The sequence below is a fragment of the Dicentrarchus labrax genome, unplaced genomic scaffold, assembly GCF_905237075.1.
Source record: "Dicentrarchus labrax unplaced genomic scaffold, dlabrax2021, whole genome shotgun sequence".
Classification (NCBI taxonomy): Eukaryota; Metazoa; Chordata; class Actinopteri; family Moronidae; genus Dicentrarchus; species Dicentrarchus labrax.
Genome location: NW_026136704.1, coordinates 20,235,125 through 20,263,045, shown reverse-complemented (window position 1 = coordinate 20,263,045; position 27,921 = coordinate 20,235,125). Strand labels below are relative to the sequence as shown.

The following is a 27,921-nucleotide window of genomic DNA, read 5'->3' as shown; positions in this document are numbered from 1 at the left end:
AAAACACAGGGATCCCAATGAATGGCCTAATTCTTCATCATCATACTAAACAGTCTGGCCTGGATCTGCTTCTTTGTCTGTTTGTCATGAGTGCCCCCCTTTTTTTTTAGCACTGCCTCTGGTGACACTGTACAAGTAAGGACCACTTTTTTTTCACAAAAATTCTGGAAACACATGGAGAAATCTGATTTAAATGGATGTTGCATTTGTCTTTATTTTCTCCTGGACACCTCAGACATTAACATCGGTGTTAGGGGTGCAGGTGTTAACTTGTGGGCAAGGACATGGCTCTGCATGGCAGGAGCTGCTACAACAGTTGTATCATCGCAGGTACACTCTGAAATCAGCCCCTGGATGTCCCTCTCTCCACCATCCCCCTCTGGCGATTGCGACAAGGACAGAGGTAGCCTTTCAGGTGCATGCGTACCTTGCTGTGCAGTGAGGCATAGATGAAGGGGTTGTAACACGCAGAGCTCATAGCCACTAAATGACAGCATACTTGTAAGACGTTAACATAGCGCTTCCCTATGATGTGGAAGTCTGGGTCCAGGTCCAACAACAAGTTCAGCACCTACACAGTGACATAGAAAAACTTATGTTATGCACCCTGGACATATTTAATTGCACTTAATGTGTAATATATTTTAAAGAAACACTCAAAGCCAACTTTGCCTCTTGCTCATTTTGACACCTTTCAGTAATCAACAACAAATGCCACACTTGCAACTCCTGCAGGTCTGTAGGACTAAATCTATTTGCAATTTGCTTGAGACAATCAGCTATAATTTTTCTACAACTTTCTAATAAAGGCACACAGGGAAATATTAACAATTTAATCATTTAGAGACACATAAAACCTAATTTTCTAGCACCTATATGCCATTGCACATATTTTCTTGCACATTGGGCTACCATAGAGGGCATTTTGTCATATTTTATCTACCACAGCAGCATCCAAGGGGGTACTTTTGCAGTGTTGGCACAAGTCAGTTTTGTAGACACAATGACCTGATGATAACCATTTAGCATGGTTTTAGCATCACTGGGCAAAAATGTTGATAGTCTTTCAACATATTGTAATACTAGTGTTCTGACAGAAAACTAGACTTGTGCACGTCCTCTTGACTCGGGAGACTTTAGCCAGTCACAGTTCTCAGAGATGGCGTTCCAATTGGCTGTTCTACAATGCATATCTGTTCAAATGGTGAAAGCCTGAATCAGTAGCTATTTCTTGCCCCTCACAGCCAAAACAGAGTGTTGTTGAGACAGTGAAACAGGATGTCTGGGCCATCCTCTCATTACACTGTTTGATTGCTCTGCAGTTGCCTCTGAAGCCTGGGGCTCTCTGCCCTGGGGCCACGCAGCGCTGGAGGGTCATCTTTTAAAAAGAGGACTTGCAGTGAGAGGGAATGGGGCCTTGGCAAGGCTCACACCATGATGAGCTGGCCCTATGAGACATAAGGTCTTGCAGGGCAACTGACTCCTTCTGCTGCCTTTGGAACTTGTGGGTTCGGTGAGAGGAACTTAGTGGAGGGATATAAGGCAGCAGAGAATGCTGTTTGTTGCTGTTCAGTTTACTGCTGCTGAGTTTATGATTTGCTAGCAGATAGCCTATTCCGAAGAATGTTGACTTGATCTCCCACTAAAGCCTAACTCTTAAATCAATCTCTTCCTTACATTCCACTGAACGGGTTGGATAAGGGGTAATGAAAAAGGATAGTCAAGCTAAAAATGGCTTGCAGTTTGGCTTAACAGTCTGGATCTAAGACTCACCTGCAGGGGCAGCCAGCAGAGGGCGAAGGCCAGCACTGAGGCCACCAGCAGAGAGAAGGTCCTCTTCCTCCTTTGGCTCCAGCGCTGCTGGCTGTTGGATGGCTCCCCAGGTATGGAATAACGTTTTAGGCTGACAGTGATGGCACAGTAGGATACACTGACTGACAACAGTGGGATCATATAGGAGGCTATGAGAATGAAGCAGGAGTAGAGCAGCCTCAGATTGCCACTGTCTGGCCAGAATTCCTCACACACTACCAGATCGATGCCACTGGGTCGTAGGTCCAGATAGCGCGTGTAGAGAGACGGAGGGGCAGCCAGGGCCAGAGATAAAAGCCAGACACCCAGAGTCACGGCACCACAACCCCACGCTGAGATCCTCCTCCGTATTGGGTGAGCTGAGACAGAAGGGAAAAGACACAGACATGTCAGTATCCCGAGGTTTGGGCGGAGAGGGGAGTTATCAGTATCTGCTAGGGATACACATTGATATTGAATTCAGCATGTAAATGGTAAATGGACCTGTACTTGTATAGTGCCTTTCTAGTCTTCCGACCACTCAAAAGCGCTTTTACACTACATGAGACATTCACCCTTTCACACACACACACATTCACTCAGTGATGGCAAAGTCCATTGAACAGAAACTAACATTCATACACACACTGATGCACGGCATCGGGAGCAATTTGGGGTTCAGTATCTTGCTCAAGGATACTTCGACATGTGGCACCAGGAGCCAGGGATTGAACCCACAACCTTCCGATTAAGGAACGGCCCGCTCTGCCTCTGAGCCACATGCCCACGCATGTCAGTATCGTATACGTTGGTATCAGCCAATAACGGCTTTAACATGAAACATTGGCATCTGCAATTTCTTCCAATGAGCCAAAGATGATGCCACCACATCTACGAGTGTCAAAGAGGGACAATTATGTCTGTGGTTTAAGTTTCCGAAACGGATAGCTGAGTTGCTGTTTGCAATGGTTGCTCTGCGTAGGTCATTCCTTCAACAAATTTAATTAACTATCTTAAGAGCTGTCATCCTGATCATTAAAACACTTTTGTGAAGAACAAAGAGAAAAATGCACCAGCACGAACCACCTGTCAGCAGCCTCATCTTCAGTCCTTGCATATGTAGCCTGCTAATTTAGGCTTAATTATTCAACTGTGTGCAAAAGAGCGCACTATGTCTTGTGCTCTTTCAGTTGGCTTTAATTGCTGTACGGTTGTAGAATGCAGTTACTTTCACATGATCCCTGAGGACAGAGATCATTTTGTTAATTGTTTTGGAAATTGGTAAAATCTGCCCTGATTGTTGTCAGGATTGGCTCAGGGAGAGCATTATCAAGCCTGTTAAAGTATGATGTATTTTACAGATTGAATGGATATGTACACATTTATTTTATGACTACATCTGCTGTTGGGCTGTCACAATAAGAGCAGGCATAATACGTTTATTCTACTACAGGAGAGACTTGATGTTCTCTGCAGTTAGGTTGTAAAAAATATTCGTCTATATTGGCATCGGCAATTGGTCAAAATGAGCTGAAAAATAACAGAAACAAATAATAGGTTTAAAGAAAGCTTATGTTCAGGAGTAAACCTAAAGTTAATCAGTAAAAATAATGTTAAGTCCGTTACCTACGACAATGTAGCGGTCCACAGCAATGGCAGTGAGTGAAAGCACTGATGCAAACACTGTGGCACATTGCAGCAAGGGGACCAGGTGGCAGAGGGGTCTTCCGAAAGCCCAGCCATGGCTGTCAAAGGCATAAGACACTGTCAGTGGAACGCAACTCAGACACATCAGCAGGTCTCCAGCTGCTAAGTTACCAATGAAAAAGTTGGTGGCATTGTGGAGTTTTTTGTCAGCCAGGATACAAGCCAAAAGGAAGGAGTTTCCAACACCAGCCACAACCACTATGAGGCAATAGAGAGGCAGGAAGAGAGGTTTAAAATGTAGAAGAAGCTCCAGGCCTATAAACATGTCCACAGGGTCACTGTGGTTGAGTCCTTGGCTTTTGCTGCCTTCTTGTCTTTGTAGTCCTGTTTCATGACTGGTGTTACTGGTCACACTGAAATCCTCATCCATGAGGATGTCCATGTCTCTGGAAGCCAACCTTAAAATAAGAGAAAGCACGGTCAACAATAAATCAATAAGCACGACAGGAATCATACCCAGCTGGCATTTTAACGTCGAGTCACTGTTGAGTCAACGTCAGGTGCCAGTGTTGGTTAACTATTGAATTTCAACGTTGAAATAGCAACTTCATTCCAACGTCATGTTCTCAACATGAATTGCCAACATTGAATCAATATTTATTTTAGTTTAGATTTTGCAAATCCAATCAACGTTGAAATGTCACTATAAAGTCCTGCTTTTCAACATAGTTTGACACACTATATATTTGTTACACTGTTTTCAAAGTATTGATGTGTTCAACAGTAGCTCCAGTAACACCAAACACCTTGAAATGGATACATTAACACTAAGTATGTGGACAGCACAGTCAGCTAGGAAGAAGCCAATTGGTCAAAGACCAGGAAGAAGATTAATAAAGACATTTCACTGACGTAAACATGAAACATTTGACATGGCTGCAAGTGTGCCAACATTTCAGTCTTTTTTCAACATTAATTTAGTCAAAGTCAGCTTTATTGTCAATTTCTTCACATGTACCAGACATACAAAGGAATCGAGAGGATGTTTCTCACTCTCCCACGGTCAGATAAAGTGCACAGGCACAACAGACAAGACATTTACTAATACTAAAAGTAAACATTCACTTTCACAACAGACAAGACATTTAAAAAGATAGACAATAAAATATAAAATATACAATAATATAAAATATACAATATACAATACTTATTGTAGTGCAACAATACTTGGTATAAATATACACATATACTTTAACACGTGTCGAACTTTATAAAACGGCCCAAAAACAAAACAAACAAAACATTGGGCAACATTGAACACGGCAGTGTTACTTCTTTCTCCCACCGCCACCCATCCTCTCTGGTGCATACTTTAAATATTTTGCCATGTATTCTTCCACTTTGGTGGTAGTGGTGTCAAACGAGCCCAAGACAGCGTCTGAAGAGGGGGAAAAAAAACAGATCAGTATTAGCAAACGTTAACCTCCCAAATTAAAATATTTTGCAAATATCAACTTCTGTGGCATTGCCAATGTTTCAAGTGTATAAATTAGTATTTATCAACATGCAAGGTCATTGATCATCATGTGCTCGTGCGACCAACAAAAGGCAGTTGGTAGTACCAGTGCTGCCGGTAGAGAAGTTAGTCTAGAGCCCAGAATGGAATATTATATATAATATTAGAGCATGCTCTGTAGAGTCCTCCAACTAAAATTATTTTTCTCATGAATTATTATTCTGCTTACTATATTCAATTATTTAAAACATTGTTACAAAACTACTATGTTAAAGCAAACTCACCACAGATGATCCTGTACAGATTGGTCTTCATGAAGGCAACCTTCCCACTTCTTCCTCTGAGGCTCATTATGGGCATCATTTTATTTGTTATAGTTCTGCCATGGTAAAACAGATTTATATTAGATTATAGTGCAATCACGTTCATTATGAAAATGTAGCAGAGAGTAAGTGGGTGTGTGGGGGGAGTGCATGACAGTATATGAGGGAACATAATCACTATAAACTAATGCAAAAAAGGGGAACATAAAGTTACTTACGCAGCCATTGACTTTTTGACATGGTCTGCAGCATCAACCCCTCCCAACCTCTTCAGATGTTTACTCTGAAAAGGAGCAACAAGAAATTAAAAATATAACCCACACACACACCTCAGAAGCTCATTTGGCCAGAAAAGGCACTTCCTGCTGTAAAGACATTACCTAGATGAAATTACCCTATAAGGCCCCACGTGCCTTTAAAACGTAAACACCTCTTCGTCTTGTCTGTCTCTGCTGTTGTCTCTGATCAAAATGTAAAATGTCCCATGAAGCTGTACTTAGATCATTAGATTAGATCAGTTTGAGGGTTTTTGTCTTGTACCCAATCAGGGAGAGGCATAAGGATATCTCTACAAATCTTTAGTGTTGAAATTCACAGCTTAAAGCAAGAAAGATACAGAAAATGGCGAAGCGGGGACCTGCACACACACACCAGGGCTCCAGACTAACTTTTTGCATTGGTTGCACTGGTGTGCCTGACTTTTTTTTTTTTAGGAGCACCAGCACAAAATTTGGGTGCACCCAAATTTTTCATTGCGTCGCCTTTAACGCCATAAGGTTATTGCTCTCCATAACTTTCATATAATGTGAATGATTTTTAAACAAGAATAAGGTGTAGAGAAATGCTCGTCTTTATTTGAAGCACAATTATATATAAAAAGAAAAATAAAGTGTTTAAAGTGCTTCACTGAGCTGAAATTGAACATTTCAAACTCAAACATTTCAAGTAAAATAATTATTAATGATAATAATAATGATTACTACTACCTGCCGCTGAAATGCAGCTGGGAGAGGGGCCACTTTCTCTACACACACTTGTCACGGCATATCGTGTGTTCTTTAGACATGTTATGTTTTTTTAAAGTGTCGATATGAAATTTCCGGCCATATTCTGACCGCACTCCTGACAGTACACGCAGTGCATTGCGTTACGTCCTTTGTTGTACCTCAGCCAGGGAAATTGTTTCAGCCAGTCCTGTCTGAAGGAATATATTTTGGCCGCTTTAATTTGGGTCTCGGAGCCGGGCTCTATCCCAGACTCGGTTGTCTCCTCCTCTGGTTCCGAGTCTGATGCTGTCGCCGAAGGACCGGGGCTCGGCAATTTTTAAACACACACAATTTAGCGCGGTGAACAGGACCACAGCCAATCAGAGGCAAAGACCCGCCCGAGCTCTGTCTCTTATTGGATCGCGATATGATCCTACCATGAGTGTGTGAGTTCGCTCACAGGAGAACACAGAGAGATGATGCGCTTGCGAAATAAGTTTATGTTTTCACCCGGGCAGCGTCAGGTGCACCAGTGCGACCTAGAAACATTATTAGTCGCACTCTTAAAAAATGTTGGTCGCCTAAAACCGCCTAAAAACTAGTCTGCCGTACACACAATATTAATTAACACAATACGTATTAATATATGAGTCAGGCACACTCAAAATTTCTAGTTTATAGTTTTAAAATGTAATTTCAAAAACGTTGCTTACCGTTTTAGAGTTGTAGCTGTTGCCAAAGTTAATCCGAACCGGTCCAGGTCAGAATCTGCTTAACCTGGATGAAGACAGACCCACTTCGCGCATGCGCAAGCGGGTGTTGTCTGGAACCGTCAGAGCCAATAGAATCCAGTTCTAACCGAGAGATCAGAGTTGATCTTTCAACGTTGTATCATTATTCATGTATCAACACTTTTTCAGCAGTTAATTGATCAGCATTGTTTGGATGTTGGAACAACGTTATTTTTCTACTGATGTATTTCAAGAAAAGTCATGGTTGTAAAAAATAATGTTGATTTGACGTACAACTCAAAAACTGTTGATATTTCAGTGTTGAATGCATAATGAGTTAACAACACCACTGTTTGGTGTTCAAAGTTGTTTTGACGTTGAATTAACGTAACATAAACGTAAACTGACATTATTTCAACAACATTTAAACATATTCCCCCAGGCTACGTATTTTCATTTCATTTAAAAATACCACAACCTGGCCAAATACCCAGCTGTGTTTCCGGGAAATGTGTCTTTTTAGATTTCAAAACGACTCTTTACCGATTGCAACAATGTCGCCGCATTCTTTTTCTTGTTCCACATTATCCCCCTCTACACTTGTTCGACTTCTCAGTTTCTTTTCTGAAGTACACATTAAAACCTTTTTAAAAAATTGCCGCTCCTCGCTCAACACAAAATCCTTCCGCTCCCATGTTCTCAGACACCACTGTAAACAAACTAAATGCCATAGATGTTACTAACTACACGGTGTTTAGCTTGGGGCCCTTCTGCTGTTTCTTGGCTCACTGCATGAATGAATATGCCAGCAAGCTATGCTGTTTTTATCCAAAACTCATCATAAAACTGCTCTGATAGTGATTGATTTTAATCAAGAACTTCTGTATTCAATCCCTTAGTTCCAAATACCGCAAAGGCACAAAGCCATGAGACAACTTCAGTGGGTAGAGAGATAATTTTTGATTAGCTTTATTCTCACAGGAATTTTCTATCTAATTATCTTTATGCTACTGCAGTGATCTGTTTTTTTCTTTAACTGTTCTGGGAGGAGGTGAATTATACCTGCAGGTAGATTTTTTACATGAAAAATGAACTTAGTTTGAGGCTCTCATGAGAAATGTCTTGAAATTTTACTCACTTGTCCTGAGATTCAAAAGATGATAGATGTATGTTTATGCACTGGCACCCTGTGATGTATCATGCATTGGAACATTATGCACCCTGGTGCCTTTTCCTTCAAATATCTGCTATATCCCTTTCCAGGCTGATGCTGCCCCATCAGTGCAGCCACAAGGTAGGAGTCCACAGCCATAAAAATATAATGAAAAGGGGAAATCGCTGTGAACTCACTTGAACTTAAACTGGTCTGTTAGTGTTAAATTGTCAAGAATATAAAATGCCATCATCCTGAGATGGCAGAACTGATATGAGTAATATTTGAGGATAATTCAGGGAGATAGTATTTTTAAACCATTATTACAAGTCTGAGCATGATGCAGAACAAAATGTTATTTTAAATAACATAAAAACTACTTTGTTGGCCTATGCTGGTTAAATCTATTCTGACTTATATTGTGTCAGCAACCTAATTTATCATTTGATCTAGCTGCCAGAATCAGTAAGATAGTATTTCCATTCTATGTCAGGAAAAGCACAGGAATAATGACTGCATTCTGTTTAGGTGAATGAATTTTAGGGCTTTAGTGTTGTGAATGCTGGTGCAGTGCATAACTTAAGCCTGATTTATGATTTTGCGATACCATGTGTACAGCGTGGGTACTCCGTAGCCTCGTACCCTACACCATAGCTTTATGTACACCTCCCCAAACATGTTTTATGTGTGTGTCTGCATTGTCTGAGAATGGGAAGTGACTCAAACAAAACCAAGATGAGTTAATAATGCTGTTTGAGAACCCCTGTTCAAACATACAGGCACACAAGGGATGCTGCTTTGCTGCATGACATGCTCTTGTCTGTCCCCTGATATTCCCTCATCCTTTTGTCACAGGCAGTGGGGGAAAAAAACAAAACGAAAACACAAGACAGATTGAGGAGAAGAAGAATTTCAGTCACCATTGTTTGAAGAACATGAAGAAACTCTACACATTGACACAGAAACCCCAACTGCCAACTAGCTTTCTTTGTATAGCAACAAGTATAAATGCTCACAATAGCATAGGTCCATTGGCGTGCACGGGGGGGGGGGTGGTGGTGGTCGCCCTCACTTGTGGCCCAATTGTTGAAAAACGCGTGCTAAATTGCCCTCTTGGGAGTCAAGACGCATGCTAAAGTGCCCTCTTGTGAGCCAAAACGCGTGCTAAAGTGCACCATTGGGGGCCAAAACGCGTGCTAAAGTGCCCTCAAGTGCCCTCTTGGGAGCCAAAATGCGTGCTAAAGTGCCCCATTGGGAGCCAAAACGCGTGCTAAAGTGCCCTCAAGTGCCCTCTTGGGAGCCAAAACGCGTGCTAAAGTGCCCTCTTGGGAGCCAAAACGCGTGCTAAACTGCCCTCTTATGAGCCAAAACGTGTGCTAAACTGCCCTCAAGTGCCCTCCAAAACCCCCCAAAGTGTCCTATTGGGAGGCAAAATACACTAAATTGCCCTCTTGGGTGGAAAAAACACTCAACTGCCCTCTTCTAAGTTCTATTATTAGGTAGAGATGCTGCCTAAAAGAGGTGCTAATATGGTGTTAAAATGCACTAGAATACAGGAAATGGCATCTTCTTAATTAAAATTGTTCGGGGGGAAGACCCCCAGACCCCCTGGGGATTTCTCGTGGATGCTGATCCTAACAGCAAACTAACCTGAGTAGTCTGTCTAGTTAGTCTGTTTTAAGGCTATGTAATGTGCCATTTGTATAACATATAAAACATGTCTAAAGTGCCCTCTACAGTGGTGAGGACACGCTTTATGTGCCCTTTTTTTTCTTTCCGCCCCTGCCCTTCAAAAAGTCTGTGCACGTCACTGCATAGGTCACTTGTGTAAGCTACAGCATAGAACACAGTTGTGTGGCAATGGTCACAAAATTAGGGTTTGTTTGCAGAATTGATTAGAAATAAGGAGGTGGGTTTTAGCTACTTTTGTGTCCAAGAAGTGCAGAGGGTGCAGAAATGTAATCACTCCTACCATATGTAACAGAGCACGTAATGGGCGTGGCTGTAAAGTAAGCTTGTTGGGATCTGCTTTGGGCTCTTCTCTGTCTTAAACACTGAAAGTTCTTATGCATATAACCTGCTTGCAGTAAATGTCTGATTAGATGAAGGAATATTGTGTACTGGCATTGGTACTGAACTGCCTAATCTCATCTGCACTAGACAAGCTTTCTCCTTTGAGTGACCACAACAGCTTTCCCTGCTTGGACAAGTCTAAATGTCTGCTGTGACGGTTAGTTTTAATAGATCTTCTAAAATTAAATGGGTGTCTACTGGATGGTAAAATCATCATCATTCTCATCATTTTAAAAGAGATGATGAAGATTAAGAGATGAAGATGATTATGAGGAATTGAACAACTCCAACTCCCTGGAAGCTCTCTGACTAAGACTTATAGGATAGCTTTTTGTTTGAATGCTAAACAAAAGGAAAAGTCACCTTAGCTTTGTTAAAATGACATTCAAATTCCAGCATAGTAGTACAGCAGATACTCATTTGTCTTAGAAGATGGAAGTTTCACATTTTGAGGAATACAGATAACAGAAACCCAGTGTGTTGAGGAAGCCAGTGGAACAGTGTCTAGCTTAAACAGGAGACTTGTTGAATCATGGAAGAGTCATTCCAGTCTGACACAGTTTCAGCCAGCTAGATTGTACATGATAAAAGGTAACTCTGCTACAATTATGGTGCAGTCCATTTTCTTTTCTTTTGTTCCTTTGTCAGCACTATTACAGAGTGCGACCGTCTTTTCTACCACATGAAAACCACATTCTCAAGTAGGTGGGTTGGAGTAGCTCTTCTCTATCACTGTGTGGCCTTTTAGCTTTGGCAGTTAATGCTGAAAACACCAAACTGCCTTCATCCTCAGAGTAAATCACTGCCTGCACTTTAAAAGATTGTCTGATGGCTGTATTCTTTTTGAAAACGTCAACTTCCCTTTTTTTGGAAGAAAACAAAAACATCCTGACCTTTTACAGAGCAGTGTTTCCCATATATAGAATTTATTCTGGTGGCCAAATAGATTTGCTCTCATGTAAAGGATTTTTTTTTTTTAAAGGTCTGTCTGGAAATACCATATCGACAGACCATATTCAGAGGTATGCTTATGAATGCACTGCTGTTTTGCAGCAAACTCTCGACTGTCAGATGTTGCAGCCTTCCACCAGCCCACTGAAAATGGCACATGCGCCACTTGTGATCTTTCATGCCTTCATTAGGCAATATTACCTATTGTTGCAGTATACCTGACTTAAAGCCACATCATTCACTGAGGACACTGCAGTGAAAGTCTTCCAGGGGGCCACACATGCCAGACAAGGCATGGCTTTGAAATGACAACAAAAAGACAGTCGGCCACCCTCTGCGTCTTAAATGAGAAAATACCCAGAGGGGCACAACATGGTTAGTTTTATTTTGTTTTCCTCAGTAACAGGCAGAAGCAGCCCAAATATTTATGAGTCATAAATATTGCTGGTCATTCAGGAAAGTAACTGGAACCTAAATTGTTTTGTTTTGTTTCTTTGTTTTGAAACTACTTAAGCTTTCTCTAACCAAACCCTCCTGTTAGAAGTTAAACATCTGATAGCTCATTGCAATGCAGCGTCATACTGTATCTAAAGGTTTTTTTATGTTTTCATCTGGTATTATTGGCAGTAAGAGTTCTGTTCTTTGCAGGTTTCTGATGCATTTTTTTTTAATTGGCTGAGAGGAGGGGAGCTAGCAGATTTTATAACAATTTAAGGTTTTAGGTCAACTGCTGAAGAGAAATGGTAGAAAGCTGATAGAATGTTCTATGCATAACATAATAGTAACAAGCCATGCTAGACAGAAGCGCTGTGAGGCTATTTAGTGGCCATTCAGACTGGAAACAATCCTCATTGGACTAATATAATAATTTAACTAATATATAATAATATAACTTATGTACAACAAGATACTAATTTCAGACCAAAGTGAGTACTGGCCTCAGCCTGGCCACCCCTATGAAAATTGTCCGCCACTGACAGTCCTGCATTAAAACAATTCAAGGGTCTGCATTGGTTAGGGTGTGTTACTTTACATTACGCACTAAAATACTTCACAGCAGTTTGCTAAAATTGGCTAATTAGCAATAACCACAAAGTAGTGCTGAGGTTGATTTGAATTTCATTAGTTTTGCAGGTTTTGTATTTGACAAGTTAGAATTCTGAACTAATGTTAGAAAGTTGTATCACCAAAATGATTACAATTCATTGTGAGGGAGGCATGAGTGACTGTATCAAATTTCACATCAACCTCGTGGTGGTGTGAGAGGTAAAGTCACCAAAGTCAGTAGAATTCATCAACTGTGAACCACAAATGTAATTCAGTATATGGTGAGATATTCTACTGGATAATTAAAAACTTTAAAACAAATTTAGGAAATTACTTAAGACATTAAAATCTATCCTCTGAGCTCCATGAAGTCTAAATTTCATCCATCCAATAGTTGTTGAGATATTTCATTCTGGACCAAAGTGGTGGACTGACTGACAAAGGATGACATTTTCATCCCTAGAGCCATTTGAGCATTGCAAATGAGTAGAGAAACATAATGACTGCAGCCGCTTTTAGGGCATGATGGGTCAGTGATGGTTTGAGGAGTGACAAAAATGATGTGAATCATATGCTATGACCTTCCCAGTCAGCAGGTCTCAACCCAGCTGAAACCCAGTGGGGGATTGTTAGACTGACATGTTAGACAGTGAAAGGATCTGTATCAGGTTGTACCTACTTGGTTTTTTACTGTGCATAAACCTAAGTAACTCACCAACGAAGCTTGAAGGAAAGCATGATTTGTGTGTCTCTTTTTATGAATGGAGTCATGTCTGACAATTAAGTGAGCTTAATTATTTTCTAAAAGGAGGGTTATGATCCCAATTAGACTGTGCCCACTGAGAAGCTGCCTCAGAATGCAAAGTTTGTAAAAAACCAAAGATGTTTTATGCACAATTATACATAAAAATCCTCATCCCATTTAATAAAGTCTAGGTTGAAAAAAAGTTTAGGTGACAGTACAAAGTTTCTCTTTCTCATCAGTGTGAATAAATGATTCAGATACTTGATAAAATCTTTAGCAGATGGATCCACTCCACTGATTCAATATGTGTAGCACATCAGTGCAATCAGTTTGAAGGGCATGTTAAAATATTTTCCGTGTCCAATTCAAAACCTGTTAGTAACCATTACTTGCTAAGCAGCACGCTCTACTTTAGAGCTAGCATCTCTCAGTGGCAGACTGCATTGTGTCTTTGATTTCTAATTTGTTATGCACGTGTCGATAATAAACAGCAGGAATATGTTTTCTGATCCCATCTGGTCTCACGCTGTCTACATTATTTGACAGCTTGGAAGAAACCCACTCTTGCCTAGTAACGCTGTTGCCATGGCCTTTGTGGAAACCATCCAGACCCTGCAGCTAATTTGTGAGGCGTGATGTGAGAATTGAGAACCCTCAAAATGCAAAACAGGAAGGGCAACTCTTGAGGACTCTCTCTTACCCTATTTTGACAACTCTGTTTCCCTATCTTTATTTACACCCACTTTTTTGCTCTCTCTGACTCACATGACATTTCCTAACCTGAGCACTTTCTATGAATTTTGCATTTCCATCCTTCTGAGGCTGATGAGGCATCCAAAGGATGCTGGAGGCGGAGGCTGGACATTTAAGTAACACAAATGAGGTCAAAGTTAATCGTATGCAATTCTGATGAGGTGACTTAATGGTGTACCTCATGATTTGAACTGGAAATGGAAAAATAGTAGGCCTATTTATTTTGAACAAAAGAAAAAGAAATGTTCGTGCTTTCTTTAACTTTGGGTTACACATGTCTTGTCACCCTCTCCACTGTGTGTCACAACTGTGTTTTGTATGTATTGCAGTAAGTCTGTACCAGATACTGGGTAATTTGAGGTGTTTTAAAGTCAGTACCCTGAAATTTAACACAGTGAGCAGTGAGAATGTCTTTCCCAGTCTACAGGGCTAATGATCAACTGCCGGCTAAATGTTATTATCTCCTGCTGACCCTTTCATTACAAGAGGTCAAAGCCTCTCTAATAGCATCGTCTCTGCCAAGGAACAATCACAATTTAAGACGTGCAAACACGTCCACATTTGAGCAAGTGCAGAGAATAGAAAAATCGACACTTAAGGATTTAAGGTTAACTGTGTTAGGTTAGATGCCATTTTGCTGAATTTTTTAGCCCCAAAGTGTTCCCCACCAGTAGATAACTGTATTGTGGTTGCTGATGCTGCAAGGTAGGAGTGTGCATTCATGCATTACCTTACACAAAGGAGAATAATACTTCCCTACTTTCCATAGACTAGTTTTCTTTGCCACATTAATGCAAGAAGCTTCAGCAATTTTATATTTTTCCAGATGTGTTCTTATTTGTCTTGGGTGTGATTTATGACAACAGATCTTCTAAATGCAGTGCTGTTTCGGCTTTCAACTCTGCAATTCTGGCAGCGCACTTCTTTCTTCTGGTCTACATTCATGTTGACAGGATGCATACAGATGCTTAGTGTCACAGATGCCACAGAGTACCAGAAAAATTTTAAATTTCACTTATTGAAATTACATATTTTACAGTAAATGGGCTGAGACATGCAAAACATGCTTTAAAAATCTAGATGACTCATAACTTGGCTTTGTGCAGGGCACAATTTTCTTTTGATGAAATTATATTGACATAAATTTTTTCCTGTTTTAAAGATGCACCCGAGGAATGAGTTTGCACAATGACTGCCTCATATTCTGCTGCATGTCATTTAGACTTGCTTGACTTTAGAATCTGGGAAACTAATGTAAATGTTTGTGGGTGAGCGCCCAAATACATTCAATATCTGGGAGATATTACACTGCGTTTGTTGTGTCATGTCATGTCAATGTTAGTGTAATGGCAGTTTGTCATTTGTCAGTGTTATTTTTTTATATTTTGCATAGTATTCTCAAGATAAATATTTAACATGAATTAAATCCTATATGTTGAAAAATGTATACCTGAACATATGTTTAGTCTTACATAACTATAAAAACATAGTACCACATATTTCTAATATATGTATGTGCATATATGTAGATTTCATATATACATGATCATGTATTGCATATGAAGTATAAACTACCCCACAGCCTGCAAAACCTATATACGAGTAGACTGATGCACCTGCAGCTTGGAAAAAAAATGCTTTTGCCTCTTTGGTGCTATGCTGTTGGGCTAATTCTCCTTTGAAAACTGACATATCTAAGTGATGATTGCCAGACCTCCTTCAGAGCCGAAAAAATACTGCTAATTGGCATTTATCCTAATTTGACCCACTTTATGGCAGTGTTTATAATCGTGATACAGTTATATCAGCATTCAGTTCCTTTCCTATCAGTTGTTACATTATTTTTCCAGACCACTTATATGTTAGATATAATAAAATGCTGCTTGAATAAAATGATGCTTGTCAATTAGTGACCTGAATTAGTAACTTATTGTAAATAAAGCTTGCAATTAGACAATTATGCAAATTGCACTTCTTAATTATAAACCATGAAAACAAGTATAGAGCAAACATTTGTGGAAAAATGTTGATACTGTGTTGTATGTGTGTGGATGCATATCTGTAAGTGTCAGTGCATGCAATGAATCAGCAGATAGAGATTGAGTATCTTACCTGTGCAGATGTTCAAAAATTGGAGATACTGAAAATATCCCTGTGTGGTCTCTCTTCAGTTCAGCAAATGAGCTTATTTTCTTTTCCTTTCTTTTGTTGCCTTTTGTTCCCCTTCTAGTTACAGTTCTTGAATCTCTAGTTAAAAATGCTTTCCTGCAGTCCACATTGATGTGAGGAGTCAGGCAGGGAGACGGTGTTGCCTCACTCAGTACTGAGTGAGAGTGACAGAGGGAGGGAGAAAGAAAAGGGACCCACATAACCTCTTTCCCTCAAATCCTCATAAACTCTGCCCCCTCCCACCTATCCTTTCCTTTGTCTGCACCCACACACACAAAAACACACACACACTTCTGCATGTGTCTCTCCCAACACGGTGTGGAGACCTATAAAGCAACCTGTTATTTGGCCCAGGGGGGAGAGGGCAACCTATTCTTTTTGCTTTATTTGCTGTATGAAAACCTTGATTGTCTGCAGATTCTCCCACACAACACCTGAAGAAGAAGAATGAGGCAAAGGTGAGCAACCGTGTGAAAAAAGGACAGAATCATATTTACTATTTTGTCTCCAGGGTGAGAAGGACGACGAAAAATTTTCAGTTATTGCTCTAAAAAGATTAAAAAAAGAAAAATTACATGCATAACCACATGATGGTTGACTGGCTCCAGACCTTTGAATCAGCCCACTCCACTAGGTTTGCTCGTCTGGCATCATGACATAACACAGTTTATAACAACGGTTTCTTGGTCGAAAAAGCGATTATCCAATGATTGCCACAGGGGGACTAAAGATTAGCCAGTCAGCACCATGGGCAGGACTAGTATACAAGGATACAAGGTTATTTAATTGTCAGTTTACAACACAGAGTTGTATAATGAAATTCAGGTCATACTTCCCTTTATGCTACTGGTAAAAATAAATATATACAAAAATGTATTAATAAGTCAGAAAAATAAAAAATAAGAATAACAAAGGTGACCGATATAGACAAAATAGACCCTGTTATCAAGGCTTTATTTTAAATAGACAACATTTCTTCTCAATTTTTTTGTTATATATAGTTTTTATTTTGCTCTGGTCTAGTCTTCAAAACCAGTATGTTGGCATAGCTACGCATTTGTGTTGACTTAAAATGACGGATATGTTAGTGTCTTGGTTAGGGAAAACTGAATTTCCCTCCTGCACTAAAATCGGTTAGAGTGGAGGCAATGTCAGACTAAAGATGGAAATGGAGTGTAATAATTTAAAAATTCTGTCTGGTATCAGGCAAAAATTATCGACGTTCAGACAACTACGGAGACAACTTGCTGCCTCTGCATTATTTATCAATTAACAAATAATATCTAAATATCAGTCTTTCTGTCTACTCTACCAATTTATCTTTGCAATGCCCTTTGTAATGTAATGCCCCCCAGAGGAACCCCTGCTGACACATTGACAGAAGCTACAATGAAAGCGCCATCAAATAATGTTCAGATGGTTTTTCCTCCTCTTAGCTACTCCTTCATCTCTCTCTGGTAAAGGCTTCTCCTTATCACTATTGTTGGTTGTGTGATGAGGATCTGACACTTGAGCTCGTAAATTTGCTCCACAGGTTCTCTTCAACCATTTCACACCATCAGTTGGGGGACCAATTCAATACAAGATGGACCACTCAATAGAACACACTATCCCGGCAAACCCTTGAGAGCTCTGAGCAAAAACAACGCAGGGTAAAAAGGCACAGATAGGGGAAGGCAGTGGATATGGATTGCTATAGTCCAGAGAATTTCTGCTAGGCAAGTCTTTGTAGGCGCTTGAAAGAAAGCTGAATGTTTGATTGGTTTGTCACAACGCTGCAGAAAGCTTTCATAGAAAAAGGGGACTGAAAAGGCAGAGGTATTCAGGAGATTTTCAGTAGCATGTCTTAAAGATGAATGACGAAAATAAACACATAACATCAAAAATACGTGAATACAGGTTTGGTTGTGTGACAGGCATTACACATTTATCCTTCAACCAACACTATAATTTTTGTCTTTGCCAACCAATAAATGTTAGATGTTTGACATATATGTTTATGCAATATGTTTTGAACTAATGTCTGACTCTTTCAACTGAATAATAATTACGGTTGCTTCTGTACTCTGCTGATGAGTAAGCTTTTAGCATTCAGGTACTGAGGTATAAGTCTACATTTATTTAACCTTGTTATCGGTGTGTCACAGCTATCTGTGTAATTGACTTGTCAGTTAAATTACTGTGTCTTTTTGGTAGAGGTATATTAATTGGTTGAGAGTGTGTGTAAGTGTGTATGCCTGAACTTTACATATCTTTATAATGACTTTGGCTTTGGGACATGTAGCTTCTAATTATGAAAATGTCTATCTGCGACTTCCAAGCTCTGTAGAAAAAGGGTTTGTGATAGTGTAGATACAACACACACATACTCATACATGCTGCACCAATCATATCTTTTTTAAATTAATTTAGACCTACTGGAGTGGAGGAAGTACTCAGATCTTTTACTTAAATATAATCTATATTGTTATACATTATATATTTGTAACAATGACAATGTAAAAAACATGTTAAAAGAGTTACTCAGTGCAGGCTAATTTCCACATTCACTCCATTCACAACATATCATGTATGCTTTAGTTTATTGTTCATGCCAGTAACATATCTTTTAAAATGCAACAAATATTCATTTATATCATTTATTCTTGAATGTTTTTTTTACACCTCATTTCCTCAGAGCTCTGATTGGAGCTGTAGTAGCTCTGAGTAACTGGAGATGACAGAGTATACAGGATTTTATTCTCCAAATTATTTTTTCCTCCTGCTTTCCATCATTATGTTTTTTACATTCCAGGACAATCAGTGTGCCAGCCTACCGGTAGTGCTACGAGAAAGTGAAGATTGGACTTGCCAGGAACATGCCTCCATTTCTAAAAGTTAGATGTGTAAATAAGCACCTGTTGGCTAACAAGTTCACATATAAATTTAAAAGGTGATAATATGTCAATGTTATGTTCACAATTTTTTTCCACAGCCCCCAAGTGGCCAAAAAATCTGATATTGTAGGTTTGATTTAAAACCAGCATTAAAATCTACATAAAAATCCTTCAGGTGATTCATGGGGCTGAAAGAAGAGACTGGGTTTTTCCTTAATCTTTGTTTAATCTTTATGGAATGATTGATAATTGTACTTCTTTGGTGCTTGAACAAGTATTTACTGTAAATTAAACCTTCTGAGAAGATTAGAGGATAAATCATTCTTTGGTTGAACTGCTAACACCTCATAGGCATTTGAAATGTGACAAGGGTCCCCAACTAGATACTGCTTGGAAAAAAGGGATGGAACAGCTCAAGTAAAAAATTGGAACCAATTCGGTTTGCTAGTCACGGGTTGGGGCGTGTATGTATTGTTCGGTTCATTTGAAATAGGCTATGAGGTCTTACACTTACAGAGATATGCAGTCCTATGTCGTCACGGAGGATGCAGCATTTTAGCATATGATTAGCAATTAGTAAATAACAAAGCAGAATTTTTTTGGTTTGCAATAATTAGAAAACTTTTAATTATGATTTGACAATACAATGCATATGAAGTGAAGTGTTTATGTTCCTTATTGTTATGAGAATTTTACTGAGGCAAACAACTGTGAATTTTGTGAACCTCTATTGGGAAATCTTGGGAATCCCTGTTTTTTATCTTTAACAATTATATAAGCTTGCCATATGTTTTTTTATTGTAAAATCTTAAAAGTTTTGGCGAAATGTGACAAAAAAATGTGAGTGTGATTGTTGTACTTATTAGACAGAAGCTTCTTTTACATTGACAGTTACATTGCTAAAGCATGTTATTTCACGGCATGTGGAATATTTGATTTTGATTACCACTGAACTCTGATGTTTTGAGGGTGTAGCAGCACAGCATGTCTGCCTTGTGAAATGTCACAGTCTGTCTAATTTTCATTCAGTGCCCCTTGAGGACACCATCAGTAACAAACAGGCAGATAAGCTTGACTATCACATCCCTTCTCGGCTCTGACCTCCATATGTCTGTATGTACACGAGGCATCCTCCAGGAAAGAAACACTGTGGAGATGGAAGTAAGGAAGGAGAGGAGTCAGAGAGGGATCTGAGAGGACCATGTTAAGAGGATTAACAGAGGATAACTCTATTGATTTTACCACTTAAGTGACAATAAGGCAGGATAAGTAGACTTGATTGAAAATAACAAAATAAGGACATTGTGTATGTTTGTAAGAAGAGAGAAAGAGAAGACAACAAGTAGAGATGATACATTAGTTACAAGAGAGCTACAGATGTTCTGTATCTTCATTTCATGCTTGGATACCACCCTCATCATTAAAGCAACCCAGTGATGTGAAAACCCATTGCTCGCCTGTCCTTGCTTGCTGTCTCCTAGACATTTTCAAACCCACATCTGTCTTTTCAAATGTTTTTTTCCCTTGAAATGGCTGATTCATTTACAGTGTGGCTTTCCACTGTGGTAAGAATGACAGCAGATATTACAGAAGAGCAGAGCATATGTACCCATATCACAGCCAAAAGCGAAAAAAGCTTTCTCGCTCTATTGAACATGAACTGTATATTCAATCTAGATAGCAGACACTATCAGTAGTCTCCCTGTCAGTAAAACAACTTGCAGTTTTCAATTTGTGTAACCACAATTGGTTCAAACACCAATAACTTCTGTTGGCAAGTACTTCTGTGCCAGTTTCACACAAGTTCGTCACTTAAAGTTACATAAGAATTTCTTTCATGCCCCAGAACCAATGACACACACATTTTCCTGACTGTGACTAAAATAAATGTTTTGTGAATAATTGTCACCCGATTGTCACAAATAACCTCTTGTGTCCCCCAGTGTTGTTTGACTGTGCCAAATGGGAACGTTTGCCCATCATTATGTCCACTGCTAGCTTATGGACTATAAATCAATGCTGCTTTTGAGACCTATTGTGGTCTTAAATGCATCTGTTAGTTCAGGCACTATTTGCTGCTGTTTATTCTTGTCCACTACGGCAGTGGCTGACAGATTCATAGGACACATTGCATCAGCTTAAAGTAATACCTTATCATATCGGTCATGTTGAAAGGAGCTGTTACCGCCTTGTGGAACAGTGGCATAGCAGGAACTACATGTTTCGTCTGGCATTTTTCAATTTAAAACTAGCGGACAGTGCAGATGTCCTGACCTTTTAAATGTGTGTAATGCTTGCTGTCAATTTTTGGCTATATCACAGCTGGAGTATATGGACTATATGCTCTGTAAAGATTTTTTTCCAGTTTATTTTGGGAAACACTGCTCACTCACCATTGTTCTCCATAAACTGGTGACTCACACATTGCCACAAGCTGCACAATCTATTGATGTGTTTCTTATTAAAATTGACGCATTATATCATGTTGAAATGCAGAGAATCATACAAGTGTTTCTGTTTATTTTGCATATTTTGTATATACAAACAGTGAATACTAGAACAGATTTTTATTTATTTGTTTTTTGTATTTTTTCTATATTTCAGACAGCCGGTGGTCTCCATCCATTTCAGTTTGGTATTAAACTGGCAGGTACTTATATTTTTCTATTCTCGGGTTGGTAGACGTTGTTGTATAATCAGTCAGTCTGTTCACTCCCACTCGCCAGACTGAAAAGGTTAAAACTGTGTATCACAGGCAGCGTGTGGTGACACTTGTTGGCTGGCTATTTTGTAGTTTTGTGAGTCAAGGGTGAAAATCTGTCAGAGCTATGAACACCTTAAAAGAAATTGGACCCGATATTGATGTCGATTTTGAACCAATTTGAGGTGTCATAGTGACAGACTGCAGTTCTACCTCAAATCATTTTGAAGTATTGACACATAGGGCAGCACAGATCCAATAACCACCAGCAGAGCTCTAGAGGATGCACTGATATTCCTAGACCCTGTAGTTTAAACAGCATTGACATACTACAGCAATATTTTACTATGATTTAGTAAACAATTTAGTGTGTTGTGAGATAAATGCAAATGGTACGTCTACTGTGTGAAAATCTCTCTTTTCCCTTTGTCTTGAACTATCTCTTAGAAGTGATTCATTCTCCGTGTAGGTCACTGCACACTGTCAAGCTGCAAACATTATATTTACAAGTGCAGATTTAATAAAGATAAGTTGTTTTGTGGTCAATAGTGTACACTTAGTACCACTTCAATTATATTCAATATGTTTGTGTGTGTGTACAGTACATTTTGTGTGTGGGGCAATAAAACAGTAAAATGAGGCAAGGGAGCTGCCAGACATACAGTAGATAAATATAAGTATTTGGGGTGAATTTTATATTGCTAATTTAATGGTCTGCCACCAAAGAACAAGAACTGCTGCTTAGTGGTGCAATACACACACTCAGCCGAAGAACGAGTGAGTGGAAAAACAGACTTCAGAACAAGAATATTTTCATATCTAACTGGGTTGAATTAGGGGTTTATTTCAGCTAGTTTGACGACAGGGAATGCAGTAACAAGGATTCAAACAAGACTCTTACTCCAGGGAAGATGAGGACACAGTGGGGACAGGCCAGGACAGGAGAGGCAAGAAGCAGTAGAGGAGGGACAGGGAGGTTGGGCATCAGAAAGGCTGCGACATACACATGTGCAACACACACGCCTGTGTGAATATATCAGCAATCACCAGTTGTTGGACTGACAATGGCCAGTTGGAAAATGTTAACACAAACCCTGGCTGTAGCTGTTTGTCTCTTATTGAGTGCTGTGGGTTTTTGGCAGGCATTCGTTTCTTGAAAAAATCTGGCCAAATAAGTTGTGATCTTTCATGATGTTCGGTTTTGTAACAGGTCAGACAAGCTGGTATAATAAAGGTGCGTGTGCACATCTTTACATTACATTTTTACAGAATAAATTGTAAAAATAATAAAGTTTTTTCAACATTCACAAATTATTCTTACCATTTAAATAAAATAAAAAAATGCTATACACAATGTCAAGTGTTTCCTAGAATGTAATGCATGAACCTGAGGGTGGGAAGAGAACAACACGATGCAATGAAGGATGGGTTAGTTGTACCATCAAAAACTTCAATCTACTTTCACCCCTGACTGTAGAGTGGGGGATTGCTTTATTAACGGAGTTTCACAGTCAGTCTTCAGTATTCAGCTATGTGGTAATGTCAATGGGGTTTGGAGAATGTGTCTTTTCTCAGTACATACCACAGCTTTCAGTATGGGAACACACACAGACACACATCCTAAAAAATCAAATTTCCTGCATGATTCCTATTCCATACTGTAACATTAATTACTGTTATTTAACCCTAGTGTGTAGGTATTCTCCATCTGGCTGTAAGGTAGATTGGATAAAACTATGATCATCATTCATCAAAACAAACACAATAAGAAATTCACTGGGAAAAATAAACCCAAAAACTTGATCAAAGTTAGATGTTCAAATTCGTCTGCTAAATAATTATATTTGTGTCTTGCCAGGTGAAAACATGAACTACCCAATGTTAAACTTTGACGCCCTGACTTTATTGTCTCTGTACAGTATCTAATCCACTCAAAAGTGCAATCCATTGCATTGAGGTCACTGCTGGGATATATGATTTTATGCTTGTTTGGGTGTGTGTGTGTGTGTGTGTGTGTGTGTGTAGTAGTAGACTATACCAAAATGCTATTACAGTATATGTACAACATAACTCGTGTTTTTCAGTAGACTGTAGTAAAATGTGATATAATGCAGATGCAATACATATGCATATGCATGATAGTCATACAATTCAGGAACTGTAAACCCATTATTGTCTCTAACAGATTTAATGAAAAAAGAAATTAGGGTTAGGGGTTCATAAACAATATTAACAGCTGTGCTTGGATTAATGTAATTCATAAACAAAAAAAGAAGTTGAGGAAGAATTATTGTACTCATGCTGTATAGCTAAAAAAATATGGAACATGTCATTTTTTAAACAAGTGTGGTATAAATACTATGTGTCACTTATCCTCTGACCTTTTGCATGAAATACAATGCTCACTATTATACAGTGTTGAGGAGAAGTGAAGGAGGGCATGTACAATTACTAATCAAATGAAACCTGCTGCAGGTTGTTTAAATCTCTGCTGCCAGGCTTTATACCACCAAAATAGAGAAAGAAGATAACATCATGCACATTTAAAAATACATCTTAAAATCTATCAAAATTATTTTAAGCACTTGACTTGACTTGAATCACCTGACTCAGAGCCTAGCATCTACTATTGAGCTTTTAAACCCTCACAAGCCTTCACATATAGCCTGAGATCCTTATGGTCACATGGTTCTACAGAGTCCAAGCTAAAGGCCAGAGGTGACCTTTGCAATCAGGCGGTGACCTATGAGGCATTCTGCCCAGTGACTGTAAGTCACTGTCACTGTCATTGTCATTGTCATCGTCTTTTACTTTAAATATTGTCCAAAAGGGCAGTTTTATCATTAATAATATACATGTGTATAGATTTATTTTTGCTGCTGCGCAAATTTCTTTAGTAGTGTTTATTAATTGTTGAATAAAAGTGCCCTGTAGGAGTAGAACAGATTAATATGCAAATAGATGAATAGTTTGGTACAGTAGATAAGGTATAGCAGGTTTGGTATACAGATATATAAAACCAATGAAACCTGTACTTGCATCTCAGTGTTGAGCTACCAGGGATCTTCCATCCCACATTGCCCTCTTGTGGATTTCACCATGGGATTTGATGATATGCAGAGACACATAATGTTTGCAATTTCATGCTGCCATCATATGTATGTAACATAAAACACTTCTAGGAAGTTTTATGACAATGTGGTTGTCACACTGTTAATCTGTGGGATGCACATGATCATGTTGTAAACTTTATACTTTGATGCTATAGTATTCTCAGCTTTGTTAACAAGGAAGACAGAAGCACATTTTAGCAGTTTGTGTTCAAATGAAGCAAAGAAGAAATAAATACTTTGCAAAGTAATTGTAATGCTCTCATATCAATGTTTTGAATGAATGGTCCATTTGATTACATTTCTGTCTATCATTATCAACAACTCCAACAGCCTTGATAATTGCAAAAGGCTTCTAAACCAGATAAAACCTGAACATGTCACATATATCATGACAAGAGATAGTATACAGCTCAGAGCAATCCTTTTCAGCGCTGTGCAGAGAGGAAGGCCTCCTTCAGACTGTACAGTGCCTCCTCCTTAGTGATCTTCTTCCACTCCTCAGGAATCTTTTCTGGCTCCTGCTTGTATTCTTTTGCAAACCTGTCATTGAACCTCGCCAACACATACCTGTAAACGAAAATAAATTATTTAGCTAATAATATGAAATATTTGCATATATATATATATATATATATATATATAGTGTGTGTGTGTGTGTGTGTGTGTGTGTGTGTGTGTGTGTGTGTGTGTGTGCATATATATGATATAAACCACACAGTACCTCCAGTAAGCATTAGGCATCTGGCAGTTTGGGTCCTCAAGGGAGATGCTCCATTCTGGATATAGGGAATCGAGCCCCCTGCATACCACAGACATGTATGTGTCCTCATTTTGGTCTGGGTCGCCCTCTGTCGTGCTTTCCAGGGAACTGCTACCGGACAGAGAACAGGAGTCATGGGGCAACATGCCTTTGGGCCTGTGGAGCAGAGCCCTGTGAAATTCATGCCCCATTTCCAACAGCTCACAGGGGGCCTTGCAGAGAGGACATTGCTTGTCACAGCCTCTCACTCTGTTGAAGAGGGAGTCTTGGGGCTGAATTGAAAGGCACTGAAGAAGTTGCGTGATATCCGCATTTTGGGAGAACTCCTGGACCAGATCTAAACGCATTGCAGCCAGTAACTCCATTAAACATGTGATAAAGCGATCCCATTCTGTGGTGATACTGAAGAGAGGTCCATCCAGAGAGGTCCTGGTGACATCCACATCTCCATCTCTTTCTAAAGTGAGGCACACTCTCTCCAGCAGTGGCTTTGTATCACTCAGCACTCCATTGGTACCTTCTGCTGTTTCGCTCACTGCTGCTGCAAACTTTCCTACAATTTTTCCAAGTCTCTGTTGCCTCCATTTATCCAAGTTGGTTGATTCAGAGAGGTGAGATACTACTTTCTCCTGGATCTTCCTCAGTCTGAAGTTGTCATAGGAATGCAAATATTCCAGGAAGCTTTCAAAGCAATCCTCTTTTATCAGGTCTTCCAGCAGGCTTTGGTGGAAGGTACTTGGGGACCGATACTGCTGAGCATGACCTTGGATCTCTTCTACAATCTGCATCCCCAGTGGTTTATAGATGTAGTCCAACACTGTAGGTTTGACGACCATGGAGGTGAATACTTGAGCCAGCCTCTGGCACTGGTCTCTCTTCCTGAACTGGTAGATGAACTCTGCCAAGTACATACTCTTGGCTGCAGTGATACATGTCAGAAGCTCTCTGTCCTTGGCATAGCGGTCATGTAGTTTTTGGAAGTCTTGGCATGCTGTATTACAGAGATAAACCTTTAGATCAACTTCAAAAGCAGATCTGATTTCAATAGATTTTTCCTTCAAAGATTTTTCAACATTTTGTAACAGTACTGTAATGTAGCTGTCAGAGAAATCTGCTGGTAAGCTAACTTTATCTGCTACAAACTGATTGCATTCTTCTATGATATTGCATGCTACTTGTTGAGCTTCTAACCTCTGTAGTCTGTTGTTGTCTTCAAACATGTGCTTTAATCTGCTGCGGTATCCAAAGTGCTCATCAGAAACGTAGAAGCTTGATTCCTGTTTTTGGCCCATGACTTCAGTTTTTTTCATATGTTTCTGTAGGCCGCGGCTTATTAGATTCTCTTTCATAATATCAGTCACTCTTGCAGTAATATCTTCTGTTTCTGAAGGCCTGAAGTCAAAGTTGGACAACATATCACTCCACACACACTCAAACTCCTCTTCTAGTTCTGTATCTTTAAACAGAACTTTGGTTGTCTTGCTCTTCTCTATCAGTGCATTTAACTTGGATTCCTTTTCTTTTCCCAGTAAGGTCTCAAATTTGTTTAACTGTGTGGAAGAACAATGGTTCTCAGTAACAGTCTCCAACTTTTCTATTATCTCTTTAGTTACTCGCTCCTGGAGGTCGTCCATATTACTCATTAGGACTGGCTTGAATGTGTTCATTTTGAGATGGTCATCTTTCAGCAAATAGGATTCTACTTTTGACCTGAGATTGTCCACCTCTGTTTTGACTTCCTCTCTGCCTTCATCCTTCAACTCAATCAGAAGGTCATTTTGGATTGTAGCGTCTAAAGCCTTTGCCTTTGTGGCAAAGATCTTCTTTGCTGCCCCCAATAGCCAGCTTTCCATGTGTCCCATGAAACTATTCTCCCACTGGGAAAGCTCTGTGCACAATAAAGAAAATGCTAAAGCTATGTCAGTATCTTGCAGACCAATGGAGAATGAGTCTGCTCTCACAGCATCCCAAACAGTGCACAAACGGTTCATAAATTCAGGAAGACCTGTAGCTTCAGACTTAGCTGCACACTTTTTCAATGATCCAAACAGGTTTTTCTTAAGATTCAACACAGCCTTACTATACTGTGTATCAATTGGTTCAGAGAGGGACATATTGTACCAAGGCCCCTTGACACAGGTGATACAGACTGAGGTCTTTGCATTATGGTTATCAGCATTGTTAGTTTCTCTGTCCTCAGTCTCAGTCTGAAGCATATCAGATACACGTTTTAACTGTGAGGCTTGTAATACACTGTTTAATTCTTCATCCTGGGCCAGGAGTTGGCAAATGGGCATGGAGCCACATTCCTTGATGCGTAGGAGAGCATTCACTACGACAGTGAAGTTAGTTTCCCACTCGGAACCTGCATGTGAAGAGATGTTATGCATTAAAACATCACTCAATCCTGTTGCAACAGTGGCCATCTCATTGTCGTAAAGTAGTGTATTTCTTTTGTTGTCTGAGCAGAGACCTTCTACATCAATTAACAACAGAAAATCACATTCCATGTCCTTTCTAAGGTTGTCAGGGACACAAAGGGCGACCATGTACACCCCTCTAGTGGATCTTGTCCTTCCTTCAGGA

General features: G+C 39.5%; 1 protein-coding gene across 4 annotated transcripts; it reads right to left on the bottom strand.

Moving 5' to 3' along the window:
- Positions 1 to 99: 99 nt before the first annotated feature.
- Positions 100 to 16,033, bottom strand: si:dkey-202l22.3 (7 transmembrane receptor domain-containing protein). Of its 4 annotated transcripts, XM_051399158.1 has the most exons (8): positions 15,829 to 15,910; positions 6,977 to 7,117; positions 5,496 to 5,560; positions 5,239 to 5,333; positions 4,810 to 4,876; positions 3,418 to 3,896; positions 1,774 to 2,171; positions 100 to 571 (listed from the first exon to the last, which is right to left on the bottom strand). In XM_051399158.1, exons 3-8 carry the CDS (start codon positions 5,501 to 5,503, stop codon positions 344 to 346), a joined length of 1,275 nt encoding a protein of 424 aa, XP_051255118.1. In that variant the 5' UTR covers positions 5,504 to 5,560; positions 6,977 to 7,117; positions 15,829 to 15,910; the 3' UTR covers positions 100 to 343. The 4 variants fall into 4 exon arrangements, with proteins under 4 accessions (XP_051255118.1, XP_051255119.1, XP_051255120.1 ...); XM_051399159.1 differs by lacking the exon at positions 6,977 to 7,117 and having other exon boundaries at positions 15,829 to 15,912; XM_051399160.1 differs by lacking the exon at positions 5,496 to 5,560.
- Between the last annotated feature and the right edge of the window lie 11,888 nt (positions 16,034 to 27,921).

Excerpts from the sequence above, each read along its gene's own strand:
- si:dkey-202l22.3 (XM_051399159.1), bottom strand. Across the intron at positions 4,877-5,238 it reads TCTGTACAGGATCATCTGTG|ACGCTGTCTTGGGCTCGTTT; the intron begins GTGAGTTTGCTT and ends CCCCCTCTTCAG. Across the intron at positions 2,172-3,417 it reads GGACCGCTACATTGTCGTAG|CTCACCCAATACGGAGGAGG; the intron begins GTAACGGACTTA and ends CTTCTGTCTCAG.